This window comes from Helianthus annuus, chromosome 9, assembly GCF_002127325.2.
Source record: "Helianthus annuus cultivar XRQ/B chromosome 9, HanXRQr2.0-SUNRISE, whole genome shotgun sequence".
Classification (NCBI taxonomy): domain Eukaryota; kingdom Viridiplantae; phylum Streptophyta; class Magnoliopsida; order Asterales; family Asteraceae; genus Helianthus; species Helianthus annuus.
The window spans coordinates 188,855,814-188,875,339 of record NC_035441.2 but is presented as its reverse complement, the minus strand read 5'-3'; the positions used below and the strand labels follow the sequence as shown (position 1 = coordinate 188,875,339).

Genomic DNA, 19,526 nt, shown 5'->3' with positions numbered 1-19,526 from the left:
CACTATATTTTGTCTATAGCATGTCTATGATAGATGTATAGTGTTATATTTGTTATATACTGTTATATAGTGTTACATAGCGTTATATGGTGTTATATGGTGTTACATAGTGTTATAAGGTGTTTATATGGTGTTATATAATGTTATATATAGTGTTATAATACACTTCTCACACTTCTGGATTGATGTACAGGATCCCTGCCCCTTATGTACATATGTTGCATAATTACGTACATATAGTGTGAGCCAGCTATAATGGTGTGCAGGGAGGACCTCCGCACAAGTCCCGTGATTTCGAGGGGCACGCGATTTAAAAAAAAATCGATATATATGTTATTTAAAAAAAATTGTAAGTACATACCAATTCCAATATAGGGCCATTATCAAATATTATTCTATGGTTTATAATTTAGTCCACTTCACATTAGGTTTATTAGGCCCAATACTAATATGATTTTAATAAAAATAATAAAACACGGCGGCAATTGATGTTGAATCGTCGTTGATTATCGAAAATTTCTTGGTCTCCTAGAATTTGAAAGGACGAACAAAAAACTCATCAGACGAAAAACATCATCAATTTATCATTCATCAGAACTTCGTTGGGCTGGGCTGGGCGATTCAGACGTTGCTGGCCTGCTGCGAACAAGAACAACATCATACGCTGATTCCGAAATTCCGATTTTCGAACATAACATCAGAAGATTCAGAACTCAAGAGGTCTGTTCGTTTAGTGTTATTGACTTATTGTGTAATTATGTTAAATTGTTAGCTCGTTAATTGTTGTTAAGCTTTAATTATGACTGTTGAGTAGATTAAGATTATTGATTATTGTTGAGTATGGAATTCTTGATTAATCTCGAAATTGTGATTGTGAAACATCGATCATTCTTGTTAATTGAACATTGATTATTGTTGTTAGGCGTTAATGGCTCTGATGAAACAATGGTTAACCGGGCAGGGTTAACACACTGGTCTCGTCAAGAAGGGTTAATCCCTTCCTCTCGAGGATCGCTGGCTGGATCACCGGTGGTTGATCTCCTGCACAAGGAAACAAGCCGTGACTCGTAACAAGGAGGATGGGGTGGGGGTGCTCCTTGTTACCACTCTCCGGCGTGAGAATCAGTAGTTTGCTTGGGAAGCAAAGTAAGATAGTAGTAGTAGTGAGAGAGTTGTGAAGAGATACCTCAAACCTGGTTTGGGGTTGGTATTTATAGCCGAGGAGTGAAGGAGGATGATGATGGATGGACTGACGACGTGCTGCACCTTTGCAGGTGTGTCAGGCTTGTCGGTTATGGAGGTTATGCCACGTCAGTCCATTGCTTACGTAGCTCTGACAGGAAACTGCCATTGGTGCCACTTGCACTGTGGTGTCAGTCCCACTTGTTGAATGCATAGGATGCGGTGCAAGCCGCATCGCTACGTGCGGTAACATCTGAAGTTACCGCGTCTCCTACTTGTGATCAAGGAATACGCGAGATGCGGTGCTAGCCGCATCGTCGTCTTGCCTGCATCCCTTGTCGTGACGAAAATGCCCGTATGGAGCGGTGTCAACCGCACCGTTACGTTCATCTCCTTCTGTGCCTAAGGTAAGGCTTTCTTTGTATTGATAGAAGTGTTCGCTGGATGCGGTGCGAGGCCGCATCGCTGTGAACACTTTCGTTTTCATACACCAGATGTGATGCTATGTCGCATCACTCTACCGTTCTCATGTTCCATGTAAGTCCTCCTTCGTTACTAGATAGATTGGATTCAACCCTTGTGCCGACGCGTTCTCGCATGGGCACAAGTAGGTTGTTAGCTAGTGGGGGTTTTGATAAGGGTAATGGTCACTCGCGGTCGATGCTGACGCGAGATCTGGGACCATACCCCTTCAAGTCCCCCCAGTCTAGTGTTGCTGCCATATACAAGTTGTATGTGGGAGGAGTACTGGACTATGGTGTTTGGAAGGTAGTTTGGAGTCTGGAGAAGATCCTAGACCATGTGTGGTCTTTTCTGTATGTAAATCAAGCTGGAGGTCTGGAAGGGTCATCTGACGCCTCTTCCGTATCGGTGAAGGAATCTTCGTCTGATGCGAGATTCTCAGCCGATTTATGTCACCAGGTGGCTTGCCACCTGTTGTTGTGCCGAAGGTCTCTTGGAGACCTTGTTAGTAATGCTGCACAAACTTCGAACCAACCTCTGAGATGGTGGTTTGAAGGTATGTGGAGGTTTCCCATCCTTTAAAGGTGGTCTTTTCTTCATACCAATTGTTGAATTGGTGCATGAAGAAGAAAAGAAACTTTTGGACCAATCTTTGAGACTGGGATCAAAAGTTGTTGATGCTTGTAAGTGCTTTGCTCAAGCTCTATGTTCAGCATCTAGTTATGAGACGACGATCCCTTTTTTGTTGGGTTTTCGTGTTTGTCGTCATAGCTCTCTAGTAACCGCACGTTCTTTGCGGTTACCTCGTTGCGTCATTGTTGGCCATGTTTGGTCGAACAATGTATATTCGTACTATGGGTAAATAAACATGGTCATAGGCAAGGGTATGCCCACCATTGTTTATTCTATGCGGCCCATAGGCGGGCAAACAAAGTCATAAGCAGACTTGTTACCGCTGTTCGGACGCTTGTTGTTCGACGAGGGCTCGGTTAGAGCGCTTATCTGCGTTCGTTTTGGAGCCATTTACCTTCCCGCTCCAATACCGGGTTTGCCTTGCAGTAGCATTGCTCGGTGATGTGGAGTGAGCTTGGCTCTTCCGTAGCAACCACTCTGCGGAAGCTATGGTTATGTCCGTAGCTCCTCGTGAGTGTCTGTGGTTTTGCATTACCATATTTGCTCGAAGCGGGTGTGGCTCGGATGTAGCTCTTGAAGGTTCAGGAGACAGGGTTGCTGATGTGCGTTCGCGTGCATTCCCTTCCTTCCTTTTGTTAAAGAAGGTGTTCATGTACCCTCTGCGGTTGTGAACCGGACAGGAGGGATTTGAAGCTTGAAGAGAATGAAGGCAATGCGGTTCCCCTGTGTCTGAGATGCGGTTCAGTCCAATGAACAACGCTGGTTCTGAGCATCTGACACACCTGAACAGGCTCGTGTGTGTCATGTCCGCATATTCCACGTGTGCTCGTGGGTAGTGCGGATATGTATTATACCCCCTTAGTGTAGAGATATATATTTTTACCTATTTTTAGGGGTATGTTAAAAAACGACATGCGGTATGGGTTATGGTGCGGTATACCAGAGAAACCGCATGCCGCTTATAATTGGATAATGTAGTCGCTTTTTGTTGCATACATGGCTGATCTCACGTGTGAGTTGGTGGAAGTTGGTGAGATCTTCCTGGCATGTGCTGAAATGAAAGGACGTTTGCACTGCCCGAGGCATTAAATGCACTGTAGCGAAGAGTGTAAACGTCTCTTGTGTCAGGCGCGTGGGCGGCCACGCGCGCGTGATAACCGTCAGCGGAAACGGCGCTCGACACGTGGTGTCATGCGATTCGCTCTTTTTGAACGTGATGATTTGTTTTCTCCCTCCGCATTAATTGCGATGGGTATATAAGGGGAAACCGTTCGTGGTTTCCCCTTACTTGTTTGAAATTTCAAAAATTTGCCGGTGAGAGAAAAATTGTTCTTTGTCTTCTCCGACGAAATTCCTTGAAGTTCCAGTGAGGGTTTTGGTTTTTCTACTCACGTTCTTTCATATCTCTGATATTTTCTGATGGCTGAACCATCAAATCCACACAATGTGGAGGGTGAAAACCCTGAACAGCCGGTAGTATCGGCTGATGAAGACGAAGATGATGACGTTGACGTTCCCGGTGGTGGGTTACCGGTGTTGAAGTGGTCAAAGGGTGGTTTTAGACTCCTGATGGCCACTGTGCAGATGGCCAAAGATTGGGATGCTACCTACCCACAAGTGGGGGACACCGGTGCCGATGCTCCGGCCGGTTATATAACCTTGTGGGCTGATTTTTTCACCGACGGCAACCGTGCGGGGTCGTGGCAAGGGGAGTGCTGAAGGCTCAGCTGCCCCTTCTTCAGTTTCTGAAGCCGCAGGTACCTATCGATCTTGTTCTCGGGGATATACCGATTACGTCGTAGTATCTGACACCCTTGAGGGTTTGGGTGTTATAGGTAGTGGTGCGGCTGCGGGTGGAACTGCTGTGGTTCCCCCCGTTGTTGGAGAGAAAAGAGGAACAGAGCAGAAGGCTGCTGGTGGTGGTGAACCGAAACGTCGGAGACTGCAGACCAAGAGAGTTACTCCGGCGCAAAAGAAACCTGCAGTTGCTGCTGGTAAGTATATCCCTTTTCTTTGTTTTGTATGTACAATAGGTGGGAATAATCATTGATGCTCTTTGTGTTGCAGAATCCCGAGATGCAGGGTATTCCTTCTTTGACTTCCCTTCGTCTCCTCTGCATACCGCTGCTGCGGGTGCGGGGGTATCGAAGGAGACTGTCGTGCCCAAGGAGCCTACGGCCCCTTTTGTTGGGCCGGTTCGCGATCCCCTCTTGGAGAAAACGGTGGAAACGACTACTGACCGGATATTCGACACCGTGGATTCCTCGGACAATCTGATCTCTCCTAATGAGGGTGATGGATTGGACTTGAGGTTTTCAGATACTGGTAAGCAGAAGTCTGATGCGGAGGCGCAGAAGACTGCTAATGAGCCGCAGAGCTCTTCTGCTGGTGTGAAGGTTACCGGTGCTGATGCCGGTGGTGCGGGTTATGATGGGCCTCCAATTCAGCCTGGGGAGACTGAGTTGGAGTATTATTACCGCACATACTCCCAGGGTCGCAGTATGATGTATCACCGACCCCCCTGGACTGTTATGTAGGGGGACGATATTTCTAATGACCCTGCGGCATGCAAGGAGATTCTGGGTGGTCTGGGCACCCCTTTTGAAGTCGAGCGTGCCCGTGACGCACCCCGAGAGCTGCGTATAAACCAGCTCTCAACAATGCTGGTAGGGACTTCCATTGTGGCAAATGCCATTTTGGAAGATTATAAAGTGCTGGGTCGCCGCGAGGAGGAGGCTGCTCGTATGCGGGCGGAAGCGGAAAAGTTGGTCCAGGCTGCGCGCGCGGGTGCGGAGCAGCTCGAGAAGGACAAGGCTGCTTTTGAGAAGCAGAAGCAGACTTCTGAATGGGCTGCTACTGCCCAGCTGAAACAGGTGCGTACCCTTGCTAAACTTCTTGCTGATGAGCGCAAGAATTGGAATGAAAAAATGTCCAATGAGCGCAAGAAGTGGAATGCATCTTGGGCTAAGCAGAATGACATTCTGTTTCATGCTCGGCAGGAGTTGACAAATGCCAAGGCAGCGAACGCTACCTTGAGCCAGGAGAAAGCTGCGGCTGAGGCCATTTCTGTTAAAGCGCTGCAGGCGAAGGCCGACGCCCTGAAGGCGCTTGAAGAGGCCAAAGAAGCCGGGGCTCGTGCCGCGAAAGCCCTTGAGGAGGCTGAAGAGAGGGAGAGCCGTGCTTCTAAGGCTCTTGAAGAGGCGAATGCGGAGCGCATTCGTTTGGGCAAAGTTGTTGCCAGCCTGCAGGTATGCTTCTTTAACTGTGTTACTTTCTTCCTTGTTTCGTGAATGTTTATCGTGTAAACTGTTTACTATTTTTTGACAGGCTGAGGTTCAGGCCCGGGAGGTCGCGGTTACAGACCTTACTGCCCGCGTGTCTGTTGCGGAGAAACGGGCTGACGCCGCTGCTGAGGACAAGGATGCCTTGGTGTCCTCTTTTAACCAGCTGGAGGCTGACCGTGAGTGGTTGCGGGCTCACGGTATCGTGCGTGTAAGTATCCCTTTTCTTTAGATTTGCTTGGACTAATATCCGAGACTTATGATCCTCTTATTGCAGATTGTTGAGGCTATCATGAATGCCCCTGAGACCGCATCTGGTTTGGACCTGGTTAAGGAACGTGCGCGCGATGCTGGCTTTAAAGCTGGTTATAACCGCTGCATTGGGCATATCAATGTATTATCCGCAGGCGGTTATACTGATAAGCGATCCGGGTTCCGTGATGTGGATACCGAAGGTCGCCTGAATGCGGCCGTAGCCTCCTTTTACGATACGCCTCTCTCCTGTGTGGAGAAATTGGACGACTGTTTAGAGGCTGCGGATTATGTAGATCGGCTGCGGATGCTCTATGCCGATGCGGAAGAGGAGGATCCCGCTGGTGGTGCTGGAGACGGCGCTGGTACCAGTGGTACGAAATAGGGTTTAGGTTGGCAAGTGTGCCCCCTTTTTGTTTTCCTCTTGTATATATTAGGAACTTTATGTAAATCCATTAAGCACCGTGTGGGTGTTTGAATTTTTTGAATATAAAGTTTTTTGTTCAATTTGTACAAGTGTTTTTAATTCTTGCATGTCTGAACGTATGTATGCGTAACTTTACCCATTTATGAACGGGGTCAAGTATACTCCATACTTTTGTTGTATGAGTACGCGTCAATTCTGTTATTTACCGCGTTAGGGTTTTAGAGTTGTGTAAACTTTGTAAAAGCTTATATGTCCGGAACTCTATCCATTTGTGAATGGGGTCGAGTGTACTCCATACCTTTGTCGTATGAGTCCGCGTCAATTCCATTGTTTGACTTTTTGGGCTCAGGAATTGTGTTAAGTGTTCAACAAAAACTTGTTTATCCGGCCGGATAAATATGCTTGTCTTTTTGCCTTTTGCTGGCCTATTACAATATTTGTGTGTGGTTACCACTTTGTATGGGTATCGCGAATGAAGATTTTGCCAATCTGTTTTTGGGATACCGCAAAGTGGAACACGCATTTGTAATAGTAATAACAAACAATAATGTATGAAATTGCTTATTTATTTATTTGCAAATGGCCTGCGGCCCGATAGGTTACATAGAGAAATGTAAGAACATGGCTTACATATAACAGCGTCGAAGCTGTTGTGCATTCCATGTGCGTGCGATAGGTTCGCCTTCTAGTGTTTGCAATTTGTACGCGCCTTTCCCTAAGACCTCTTTGATGAGGTAGGGTCCTTCCCACTTGGGGGCAAGTTTGCCTGGGCGCTCGGCATTAGATGTCTCATTGTCGCGTAGGACGTAGTCTCCTGGGTTGAAAGTACAAACGCGGACGCGCGCGTTATAGTACTTTTCAAGTTTGGATTTATATTTGGCCTCGTTGATAGCAGCGTTTTCGCGCCTTTCTTCCAAGAGGTCCAAATCGATCCTGCGTTCCATGTTGTTGTCTAGTTTTTCAATAGCCAACATTCTAGGAGAGGGGAGACCTACTTCTGCGGGGATCACCGCTTCTGAACCGTAGACTAGGCTGAAGGGTGTTTCCCCATTGCTTGTTTTTGGGCTTGTACGGTGAGCCCATAAGATACTTGGGAGTTCATCGACCCAGCCACGCCTGGCCGTTCCCAACCGTGCCTTGATCCCTTCGACTAGGCTTTTATTGATACTCTCGACTTAGCCGTTCCCTTGCGGGTGTGCGACTGATGAGAATATGTGCTCAATATGTAGTTCTTTTAGCCATTTTTGAAATTCGTCGGCAGCGAAGTTGGTGCCGTTATCGGTGACAATGCTCATTGGTAAACCGAAACGGCAGATGATGTGTTCCCAAATCAACTTTCTTGTTATCATAGCAGTGGTTGAGGCGAGCGGTTTTGCTTCCACCCATTTTGTGAAGTAATCAACCGCTACTATGATAAATTTAACCGCACCTGGAGGGTCAGGGAATGGTCCCACCACGTCAATTGCCCATTTCTGAAAGGGCCATGCAGTTGTGACGGGGACTAGGTTGTTCTTTGGCCGCAAGGTTTTTGGAGCATGACGTTGGCAGTCAATGCACTTGCGCAACTCTTTGACGGCGTCCAGGTGCATGTCGGGCCAGTAATACCCGGCATTCATGATTTTGGCCACTACCATGCGTGGTCCAGCATGTATGCCACATATGCCCTCGTGTATCTCTCGGATGAGGTATGTGGCATCCTGGGGGTTGACGCATCGTAGTAGTGGCCCGAGGTATGATTTGCGGTATAAGATACCGTCTCCCATTTGATAATGGCACGCTTTGTATTGTAGCTTGCGTGCTTCTGATTTGCTTTCGGGAGTCACACTGACTGTAGATATGCGATAATAGGTGTCATCCATGATGTTGAACCGTATTGAATGACGTTGACTTGGCGCAGGGGTACCGAAGGATTTTGCAGGATTTCGATGCGTATCTCCTTTGCCAAGTGTTGGAAGCTGGTAGATGCAAGTTTTGATAGTGCATCTGCAGACTTGTTTTCGCTTCGATTAATATGGCGAATATTGAACGAAGCGAATTTGGATTTTAGTTGCAGGACTTGCTCGAGGTAGAGGATCATGATATCCCCCTTTGCAGCATAGTCGCCGCGTACTTGGCCTGCAATTAACAAAGAGTCGACGTGTGCTTCCAGATGTTGCACGCCGATTTTGACTGCTAAACGTAGCCCCGCTAACAGAGCCTCATATTCTGCCTCGTTGTTTGTGCTTTTGAATTCGAGGCGGATTGCATATGTAAGCTCTTGGCCGTCAGGGCTGACGAGTCGCAGACCGGCACCCGCACCTTCGTCGTTGGAGGCACCATCTGTGAATAGTGCCCATGTCTCTGAGTAGGGTGGCGTTGGTGCAGGAGTTTGTGCTTCTTCGCATTCTTGGATGCGATTCACCGGTACTTCGGCGGCGAAATCAGCTAAGATCTGGCCTTTAATCGCGGGGCGCGGTTTATAGTGTATCGTGTGCGCGCCCAGCTCAATTGCCCATTTTGCTAATCTCCCAGAGATGTCGGGTTTGGAGAGAATCGGGCCGATCCTGTAATTGGTTAGCACTGTGATGACGTGGTTTACGAAGTAGCGTCGCAACCGTCTTGAAGCGTGCACTAATGCTAGCACCAATTTCTCCATTATTGAGTATCTCGTCTCTGGGTCGTTGAGCATCTTGCTGATGTAATAGATGGGTGTTTGAACCCCCTTTCGCTCCACTATTAATACCGCACCCACCGCGTTATCCGCGGCGGATAGGTATAAGATGAGTGGCTCATCCTTGCGTGGTGCGGTTAGAGTTGGGAGTTGCATCAAACACTCCTTCTTTTCCCGGAAGGCCTGTTCAGCCTCTGCGGTCCACTGGAATTGTTCTTTCTTTGAACAGCTCCGCAGGGTCTTGATGAACGGATAAGACTTAGCTGCGTGGTTGGCTAAGAATCTGTTAAGTGCCGCTAGCCTTTGCATATCCTTCATCGATGAAGGCGATGGCATGCGCTCGATCGCCTGGACTTTCTCCGGGTTTACCTTGAATCCATCTTTAGTGACGATGAACCCAAGTAATTTGTCTTCTTCCATTCCAAACGAGCATTTTCCTGGATTGAGCTTTATGTTAACGCTGCGCAGAGTTTGGAATGTTCTTTCAATATCTGTGAGCATGGTATCCTCTTCCATGCTCATGACGACCAGGTCGTCCATGTAGATTTCGACACTTTTGCTTATTTGGCCGCGGAAAGTGTCGTTCATCAACTTTTGGTAGGTTGAGCCCGCGTTGCGCAACCCAAACGGCATTTTTGTGTAGCAGTAATTTCCGGTGGGAGTCCGGAATGCCGTTTTGTCTTCATCCTCGATTGCCATTTGTACTTGATGGTACCCTTTGTAGCAATCGAGGAAACACTTCCACCTGAATGGTGCGAGATTATCGACATTTTCGTCGATTTCTGGAAGCGCGTAACAGTCCTTGGGGCAGGCTTTGTTAAGGTCTTTGTAATCGACGCACATGCGCCAGCCCCCGGACGGTTTTTCTACCATGACTGGATTGGATAACCACGTCTGGTATTTGACTTCCCGCAGGATGCCTGCGGAGAGCAGTTCTTCGATCTGCTCTTGCATCGCCTGATTTTTAGCTGACCCAAGGTGGCGTTGGCCTTGGATCACTGGCTTAATACCTGGCAAGATATTCAAATGATGTTGCGCAATATCACGTGGGACCCCGATCATGTCTGCGGGTGTCCACGCGAAGATGTCTTGGTTCCTGAAGAGAAGCTGCTTCAGTTGCGCTTTTGTGGTCGGGGATAAGGCGTGACCCAATGTGACCTTTTGTTCTGGGTATCTCGCGTTGAGAACCCATTTTTCTGGTTGGTCGTTGGGAGTGGGCCTTGCGACCTTGGTCGGACGTACTTCGTCCGACATCATGACGTCCCTGCGGGCGTAGATTATCGCGACCCACGATTCGGTTGGGAAACCGACCGCAGAGTGGGGGACCAACGTAATCATATTGAAATCTCCTTGGGATTCTCTCCCGAGGAGTACGTCATATCTGGAGGTGTGAGGTAAAACCATGAAGTTTACCTCTTCTGTCCTTGTGCGGTTTCCGCTGGAAAGACGCACAGGGAAAGTAATCTGGCCTAGGGGAAAGACAGTTTCCCCTGCGAACCCGGTTAACGGGTAATCTACTGCTTGCAACCGATCTTTGTCCTCCTGGTCGAACTGGTTGAAGCATTGTTCGTAGATTATATCAGATGTACTGCCCGGGTCGATGAATAGACGCTCGGTGCAGTAGTGTGCCAGTTGGCCTGAAATGACGACGGCGCGCCTATCGCGCGGTCCGCCTCGGACTTTTGGAAAGACGACTTGCTCGTCTTTCCAGTCACATTCCGGCCTTCTTGCCGCTTTTCGCGGCCTGCCCTTGCCTCCGTGGATCATGTGGGTGGAAGCCACGTGCATGGTTCTCTTCCCGGAGGAGGTACTTTCGCCATGAGGGGTAATGCGCTTGGTGGGTTTTTGCCCACCTGTCAAAAGATGTTGCAGTTTCCCCTCCTTTAAGGCGCGCTCAATCTCCAGTCGGAGACTGATGCAGTTGTTGGTGGTGTGGCCCGAGTCCTTGTAGGACTCACAGTAGAGTGTGAGGTCCTGATTTTTCTTGTACTTCATTGGTTGGGCCGGTCGCAAGAACTGTGGGTCCGCAAGGAGGACCTCACTTGGCGACATGGTGATCTCGGTCCAGTTGCGGTCCCGAGAATCTTTTTTTACGCCCGACTGTCTCGGGCGGGGTTGTAGTTCTTTGGGTCGAACGTGTTGGTTCGCGGGAAGTATGGTTTGGAAATATCGCGATTTCCAACATCCCGGTTGCGTTTATTGTTACGCTTGGACCCTTGGTGGGATGTTTCGGCTTGAGGCTTTGCCTTTGTCACATGCGGTTCAAGTGACCGCTGTGTCTGGGCGTATGTCTTGACCGCGGTCATGACATCTTCCCATTTTTTGGGCAAGCCCTCCTTGCCAGAGATGGTCATGATCATCTCTCTGTCTTTGACGGCCCGGATGAAGTGGTTTCGTGCCATCTGGTCTGCCACGTCACCTATCTCCAGGCACTCTTTATTATATCGGACGACGAATGCTTCGAGCGATTCGTCGTCCCTTCGCCAGATGTTCATGACGTCCAACGAATCTCGTTCGTGGCGTCGCTGCTGGCAAAAACGGGCGAGGAACTTGGTACGCAAGTCCTCGAATGAATCCAGTGATCCCACTGGCAAAGAATCGAACCATGCCCTGGCCAGGCCCGTAAGGGTTTGGGGGAAAAAATTACACCAAGTGGGTTCATCCCACTGGCCGTTGATGCCCGCGCCCATGAAGATGTTCATGTGGTCGTCCGGGTCGGTCGAACCACTGTATTTCCCAACGTTGAATGGGAACTTTGTCGTGGTGACATGGGCGTTGGCAATCCGCGTGCCGAACTTGGAATTTTCGGCCGCTGCCTTTGGCCTGTATGGCTCGTTCGCAGGGCGCTTTGCCGCCCTAAGGTATGTGTTGCGGGGGTGACTGGGAGGAACATAGTTGCGTCCTCCCGGTCTGCTACTGGTGTCATGCGAATCACCACGGTAGCTATGGTCGTCAGGGTCGGTATGACCGTACCATTCGGTGTATGGTTGTGGGCCCAATCGGCTCTGAATGCCTGGGCCGCGTCGGGAGGTTGATCGCCTCCTGTCCTCGCCATGGGGGCCAAGGCGGGTATGTACTGGTCCTCTGGTGTGGGACCCGTATGAGGAATCATCCTCGTTGAGGGTGTGGACCGAACAGTAAGACGATCCCCGTTCTTCACGCCGGCTTCTTGAAGCCGGGCGTGAATGTATCCTGCCGTCGTATTGTAAAATACGCTCAACAGGGGTGTGCGGTGCTGGGGGAAGCCCAGCTCGTATATTCGCTTCAGTACAAGCGCGGTTGTATGCTGCGGTCAGCGTGGCTGCCTGCTGCTCGTACCAGGCATGAATGGTCATGCCTGGTGGGATCACAGATGGGAACTGTGATGTCCAAACATAAAGGAGGGGCTCCTTTGTGTGGACGTGCCGATGTGTCCGGGTTGGGAGGTCGAGGCATTGACCCCTACCGGGTTTGGGATTGGAGGATTTTGGTTATCCGCAGTGTTGTTTTGGTGATCAGTCATGATCGTGAGAGAGGAAAAAGGATGGTTTAGAAAATGCTAAGAGTAGCGGTGGGCGCCAATGATGAAACAATGGTTAACCGGGCAGGGTTAACACACTGGTCTCGTCAAGAAGGGTTAATCCCTTCCTCTCGAGGATCGCTGGCTGGATCACCGGTGGTTGATCTCCTGCACAAGGAAACAAGCCGTGACTCGTAACAAGGAGGATGGGGTGGGGGGTGCTCCTTGTTACCACTCTCCGGCGTGAGAATCAGTAGTTTGCTTGGGAAGCAAAGTAAGATAGTAGTAGTAGTAGTGAGAGAGTTGTGAAGAGATACCTCAAACCTGGTTTGGGGTTGGTATTTATAGCCGAGGAGTGAAGGAGGATGATGATGGATGGACTGACGACGTGCTGCACCTTTGCAGGTGTGTCAGGCTTGTCGGTTATGGAGGTTATGCCACGTCAGTCCATTGCTTACGTAGCTCTGACAGGAAACTGCCATTGGTGCCACTTGCACTGTGGTGTCAGTCCCACTTGTTGAATGCATAGGATGCGGTGCAAGCCGCATCGCTACGTGCGGTAACATCTGAAGTTACCGCGTCTCCTACTTGTGATCAAGGAATACGCGAGATGCGGTGCTAGCCGCATCGTCGTCTTGCCTGCATCCCTTGTCGTGACGAAAATGCCCGTATGGAGCGGTGTCAACCGCACCGTTACGTTCATCTCCTTCTGTGCCTAAGCTAAGGCTTTCTTTGTATTGATAGAAGTGTTCGCTGGATGCGGTGCGAGGCCGCATCGCTGTGAACACTTTCGTTTTCATACACCAGATGTGATGCTATGTCGCATCACTCTACCGTTCTCATGTTCCATGTAAGTCCTCCTTCGTTACTAGATAGATTGGATTCAACCCTTGTGCCGACGCGTTCTCGCATGGGCACAAGTAGGTTGTTAGCTAGTGGGGGTTTTGATAAGGGTAATGGTCACTCGCGGTCGATGCTGACGCGAGATCTGGGACCATACCCCTTCAGGCTCCTAGACAAGCATCCGGATGGCAAAAACGACAAAAGAGAAAACGAGCGGCATGAATACTATGATTGGTTAGCTATTAACTTATTAGTTATTACGGTATTTAACTTATTAGAATACTATGATTTTGTCATTATCATAATTGTATTGTTTATCAAATACTACAATTTTTCTCATTTTCGTAATTGTATTGTTTATCGTAAAAGCATATAGGCACATTTTTCGAGCTCGAACAGGGTATGTGAATTCTCAGAGACACCATTGTTTTTTTTTTTTTTTTGAACGGCCAACAAACTCAATACCGAGCACTCTCGGGGCACCCACTGGACAAACGGAGTACTCTTAGAGTAACCCGAGTCCACCACCAATTCCGTGGAAAACCCGGTAACCCACCCGCCCGTAGGCACGACAGTGAAATTACCGGTAAAACCCGTTTGGCTCAAGGATCCAACCCAGGTTTCCCTGGGTCTCCTATCACTGCCCACCAGTACCTCACTCTGCACCAAGTGGGAGTCGAACCTGCATCTCTCAAGAGAAATGCAAGCGCTCCACCACTTGATCTAGAGATCATTGGCACACCATTGTATATATATCTCTCGTTTTCGTATTATGAAGTCTTTCAACACTTTGTACGCAAATATTCCATTTATCGTTTTAATTGATTCTAATTTAATTGTTCTTCATTAAATCTCTGCTATTTGTGTAACTAAAACTAAAGCCACTTATATACTCTGGTCACTGATTCCATGTATGAACTCATTTAATATAAGTCGGATGTTCGTAGATTTGAGGCAAAAAAATTATGTTATTTTATAAAACCAAGTATCCAATATAATTTGTTTATATAGTATAGCTATCAAAATCACTCAACTCCCACAATAATTAAATGCAAAAAAATAATAATATAATCCCTTAGATCATAAGCAAGCAAAACAATATATGGAAACAAAGAAGTAATCAGCTGAGATGTTCCTACTACAAACTGAAACTACTACTAATTATATTATAATATATAATATAATATAATATATTGAATTTACATCAAAGAAGCCTCCAGAAGAAAATGGATAAGGTGTGTCTGTCTGTCTCTGTGTAGTAAGTAGTGTAGTCAAACTCTCTTTCACACATGACTGGATTCAAAAGTAAAGTGATAGTTATGGCTTACAAATTCAAGTCAAAACTATGGTCTTCGTTCCCAGAGGATGAACCGCCGGGTGACTGGTATGGCGCTCTTACGGTGGCCCTGTCTTTTCTCTTGGCCAGAAACTTATGCAACGACGCTCTCCTCGCAATCGGCAAATCTGAATCCTTCGCCTGCTGAACATCTTCTTTAATCGGTCCTTTTGATCTGGAAACATCAACAACAGGAGGAGGAGGTTTAGGTTTTGATGTTTCAACTCCGTTCTTCGCCATTAGCATCAGATCTCTCGCTCTATCTGCCGGAACGTCATCCAAAACTAACACCTGGCCTTGGTAAAATATAGTCATCTGTGCAGTACTACTTTTAGCTTCAACTTTGTCTTCTAGTTCACAGGAGGAGGAATCTAAGATAACATATTGAGGAATAGCAACATCTACTGGTTTCTCCTCCACTTTTTCACCTATAGAGCTTAACAAATCAACAGTCGCAGACTGACACGTGGAATCAGGATTCGGTGATTTCAGAGATCTAACCGAATCAAAGAGGCCTGTACCTGTAGCGTCGAATTTTGCATTGATTCCGAAATTGAGATCTCGAATTTTGCCTTTTTCTTTGAGAAACAGGCTCAGCCGATTGCAAGTCTGGAGAAACTTGGACTTCTCCGGCGGTGTGCCGGTGGCGGAGGGGTGATGGTTGGGCGGAGACATGTGGAAGGCAGCCGCCGCGTGGGGTAACAGAGTAATAGTAATAGTAGTGATGGGAAAGAAAGAAAGAAAGGGGTGGGGATAGATATAAAGAAATCAATGAAGGGTTGCATTTTTATATTAAAAGCAGTTCATGTGCTTTGGTACAACTGTCAAGGTAGGGACACCCTTCCATTAAAAATGACCAGCGTTTTTTTTTCGCACATGTTAATTGTTTCCGGATTAAATTGCCCAACTAGACCTAGACTTGTTCCGCAGTCAACATTTGATTTTTCTTTTCTTTTGCAAATAAGACACACCGCTCAAATGCTATCGTATTATACACGACGTTTAAGACTTAGGATTAAATACAAAGTCTTTTACAAATAACAAGTCATATAAACGGACTTCGATTGATCTCATTCAAGCAGTAATAAAACTGTCTCATTGAACTCTATGGTGTGAGATTTTAGATTTTGTACCTTTTTGTTTACATCATTATGTTTTTTTATTTATCATTGTGTTTTTTTTTAAATATTTACGTCATTGTGTCTTTTTTTCGAAATTGTGTTATATTTTACTCGACATTGTGTTATATTTTGTGATCCATGGTGTCTTTGTACACTTCTTATTTTTAGAAGCCTTCGTAGAATAACCTTACCGTCTATGTATTAGAATTGTAAACCTTGCCTCCTTCATTCATCTCTGAATCATATATATACAATCGTACATATCTCCTATTCTCATGAAGAGATTTACACAATCACCTAAGATATTTACATTCCAAATATATCTATATTCTGTTACACCTCCGCAGTCGAAGCTAGAGGTGGCCGAATGTTGAGACTGGACCGAAAATCGTTAAATAGAATGCGAGGCAAACCTTTAGTGAAAATGTCAGCAATTTGAAATCTGGAGGGAACATGTAAGACGCGGACCTGTCCACGCTGAACGAGTTCACGAACAAAATGTATGTCTAATTCAATATGTTTGGTACGCTGATGTTGAATCGGATTCCCTGAAAGATACACAACACTTATGTTGTCACAAAAAACAATGCTAGTCTTACGCATTGGTTTGTGGAGATCCAATAGCAGATTACGAAGCTAAGACAACTCAGCAACCACATTTGCAACACCCCTATACTCAGCTTCAGCGCTAGAACGAGAGACGACGGCTTTACGTTTGGAAGACCAGGACAATAAATTAGAGCCAAGATAAACACAGTACCCGGATGTAGATCTACGTGTGTCAGGACACCCGACCCAGTCCGCATCCGTGTATGCACGAAGAGAGAAATCACCAACAGAGCCCAAAGTAAGCCCAAAGGAGGTAGTACCCTTTAAGTAGCGAATGATCCGTTTGAGAGCATTCCATTGATCAACACGAGAGGAGTGCATGTACATACACACCTGCTGAACCGCATAGCTAATGTCAGGCCTAGTAAAAGTCAAATATTGCAGTGCACCTGCCAAACTACGGTACTGAGTTGGATTGTCAAACTCCGGACTAGATGTGGCACTTAGCTTCGGATTGCAATCAACGGGTGTGGCAACCGGGTTACAAGAAGTCATACCGGCCCGTTCAATGATGTCATTAGTGTATTGTTGCTGAGAGAGAAACATACAATTTGTCGTGCGAGTAACTTGAACTCCAAGAAAATGACTGAAAGGGCCGAGATCTTTCATGGCAAATTCGTCACCTAATCGACGCATAAGATGATCCCGTAGATAATCCGTAGAGGTGGTAAGAATAATGTCGTCGACATATATGAGTAGGTAGGCCACATCAGTGCCATGATGATAAACAAACAGAGAGTGATCACAACGACTCTGTCGAAACCCAATAGAGATAACAAAATCAGTAAATCGTTGGTACCATGCACGTGGCGCCCGTTTCAACCCATACAGAGACTTCTTGAGAAGACATACATGATCAGGAAACTGTTGATGCCGGAAACCCATTGGCTGATACATATAAACTGTCTCATGTAAATTACCGTGTAGAAACGCATTTGTAACATCCAACTGATGAATCTTCCACGATTGAGATAATGCAAGTGATAAAACGGTGCGAATAGTAGCCTGTTTAACAACCGGACTAAAAGTATCCCCACAATCCACCCCAATCTGTCGATTACTCCTATCACAAACCAAACAGATCAAATTCAATAGAACCAAACGGTAGATAGGATCAAGTGTGTAGAGATCCCCCGGACTATTGCATCGTAGGATAGGGGTCCGGGTCCTGAGGTCCTTCACAATAAAACCAAACGGATCAAATTCAATAGAAACATGATTGTCAGTTGTAAAACGGCGAACATAAATCAAGTTTTTAATTAGCGGGGGAGCATATAGAACTTGATTTAATTTAAACGGTGGGAAGGGTGGTTTTAAAGTTTAATTGCCATGTCCAATAACCGGAATAGTTTTTCCATTACCCACAAGAATATTTTTAAAAATGCCATCATTAAAAAAAGAAGAGAATTTGTTAGGAAGAGGAGTCATATTCGAAGTCGCACCTGTGTCCATAGTGTAGACGGGCTAATCATATTCGGTCGGAGCATAACTTGCTGCATACGATTGTGCTGGACGCGGACCTAGAATGCCAACATTGTTGGGTGTTGTTCGTGGAGGAACAGTTGAATACGGGCATGGTGGAACAGTGGACCAGGGAGCCCAAGGGTAAGGAGGAGTTGGGCCGGCCTAAGTGTTGAAACCAAAAGGCCACTGCGGATACCCAACCTGACCCGTGGATTGTTGAGAGGAGTTGCCGCGTCCCCGACCCGCTAAACCACCGCGTCCACGGCCACGGCCGCGACTGCGACCTCCGCCACGCGGGTTTTGATCACGATTCGAATCAGAGCGAGCTTCATATCGTCCTGAAGCAGACCGAGTGTCATGATTGTCGGATGATGGCGGAGCACGGGATTCGGAAGATGCCACGAGGGCAGTACCAACGGCTTGAGTCGCGTTGCGGACCTGATTTGCTTTGCGTGTTTCAGCCATGCATAGTCTCGACCGAGTCTCATAGAAGTCCGGTAAGGGGCTGGTTTGTTGAATAATAGTGGTCGTGCTCTCGTATGATTCCGTAAGCCCCATGAGAAGTTGCAAGACAAACTGTTCTTAAGTGATCGGAGAGCCAACATTAGTGAGTTGATCATAGATTACCTTGAGCGCCTGGCAGTAAGCCGTCATGGAGGGAAATTGTTCAAGACGAGTGTTGGCAAACTTTTTGTTAAGATCGATGGTACGCGTGGCCTTATTATCTTGAAAAATATTCGCCAACACCGTCCAAGCAGCGTATGCGTTAGTGTTGGGCTTCAAAATAATATGCAGAAGATCAGTGTAAATCCTCCCGTAAATCCATTGTAATACAATGGAATCAAGGCGTTCCCACGATGGGGAAGAGGTAGTCTTGTCCTTGGCTTGGTCTTTATCAGAGGAAGAGGACGTCTCAGTGGATTTCTTCGGCTGAAGATGATCATATACATCATACGAGATGCAATGAATTTTAAATAACTCCGACCACGTTGTATAATGGCCATTCTCGATGTCAAGAGTAATAGGGATTAGAGCTTTGATGTTTGTGACAGTGACTGCGGGATGAATAGAGGAAGACATGATAGTTGCGGGATGAATAGATGAAGGAGGGAGATGGGCAGAAGTTGCGCAGGAGGGTGGGAGGGCCGATCAGAGAAGGATCGGTTAGGGTTTTAGTGGTTTGATACCATATTAGAATTGTAAACCTTGTCTCCTTCATTCATCTATGAATCATATATATACAATCGTCCATATCTCCTATTCTCATGAAGAGATTTACACAATCACCTAAGATATTTACATTCCAAATATATCTATATTCTGTTAATATGTTAGAACAAAATGTTTGTTACATGGTTGATATAACTTTGTCAGTGTTTACAACAGTTATTTATGTATAAGTCAAACATATCATACGGGTAATATCATTTGACGAACACCACCTCATACGGGTCCTTATAAAACCGTTTCTCGCATGTCATACAACTCATATAACATCATTCTAGTCACATGACACGTCAGTGACTTTTGAATAGTATGTTAATGGTATTTTTTGCATCCAAGTTCTTTTACTATTTTTTAATCAAAAGATGTACCACGATATAAGATATAATTTTGCATGCTGTTATTTCAACCTTTTTTCCATAACCAATGTATCATTATGCTCGTGGAGCTTATAGATTTAAGAGGAAATTGCATTTCACTATGATTGTTGGTGTAACATGTTATACCACAATAGTGGGAGTGTAATGACAAACTTAAATATTC

At 46.6% G+C, this 19,526-nt stretch overlaps 3 protein-coding genes across 3 annotated transcripts; all 3 read right to left on the bottom strand.

Moving 5' to 3' along the window:
• Positions 1–14,279: 14,279 nt before the first annotated feature.
• LOC110880294 (protein TIFY 11B) lies at positions 14,280–15,334 on the bottom strand. Its single transcript, XM_035978061.1, has 2 exons — positions 15,087–15,334; positions 14,280–14,993 (listed from the first exon to the last, which is right to left on the bottom strand). Exons 1-2 carry the CDS (start codon positions 15,238–15,240, stop codon positions 14,554–14,556), a joined length of 594 nt encoding a protein of 197 aa, XP_035833954.1. The 5' UTR covers positions 15,241–15,334; the 3' UTR covers positions 14,280–14,553.
• A 988-nt stretch (positions 15,335–16,322) lies between these two features.
• Positions 16,323–18,224, bottom strand: LOC110876992 (uncharacterized mitochondrial protein AtMg00810-like). The gene is made up of 2 exons (XM_022125149.1): positions 17,956–18,224; positions 16,323–17,358 (listed from the first exon to the last, which is right to left on the bottom strand). The coding sequence occupies exons 1-2, from the start codon at positions 18,222–18,224 to the stop codon at positions 16,323–16,325; spliced, it is 1,305 nt and encodes a 434-aa protein (XP_021980841.1).
• A 117-nt stretch (positions 18,225–18,341) lies between these two features.
• LOC110876991 lies at positions 18,342–18,839 on the bottom strand. The gene has a single exon (XM_022125148.1). It carries the CDS (start codon positions 18,837–18,839, stop codon positions 18,342–18,344), a length of 498 nt encoding a protein of 165 aa, XP_021980840.1.
• Between the last annotated feature and the right edge of the window lie 687 nt (positions 18,840–19,526).

What these genes read in the sequence shown, in the direction of transcription:
- LOC110880294 (XM_035978061.1), bottom strand. Translation starts at nt 15,240, where the DNA reads ATGTCTCCGCCCAACCATCACCCCTCCGCCACCGGCACACCGCCGGAG. An exon ending in TGCAAAATTCGACGCTACAG is followed by an intron (nt 14,994 to 15,086) that starts GTACAGGCCTCT and finishes TAAGCTCTATAG; the next exon opens with GTGAAAAAGTGGAGGAGAAA.
- LOC110876992 (XM_022125149.1), bottom strand. Translation starts at nt 18,224, where the DNA reads ATGGCTGAAACACGCAAAGCAAATCAGGTCCGCAACGCGACTCAAGCC. An exon ending in CAATCCACGGGTCAGGTTGG is followed by an intron (nt 17,359 to 17,955) that starts GTATCCGCAGTG and finishes GGTTTGTGATAG; the next exon opens with GAGTAATCGACAGATTGGGG.
- LOC110876991 (XM_022125148.1), bottom strand. Translation starts at nt 18,839, where the DNA reads ATGTCTTCCTCTATTCATCCCGCAGTCACTGTCACAAACATCAAAGCT.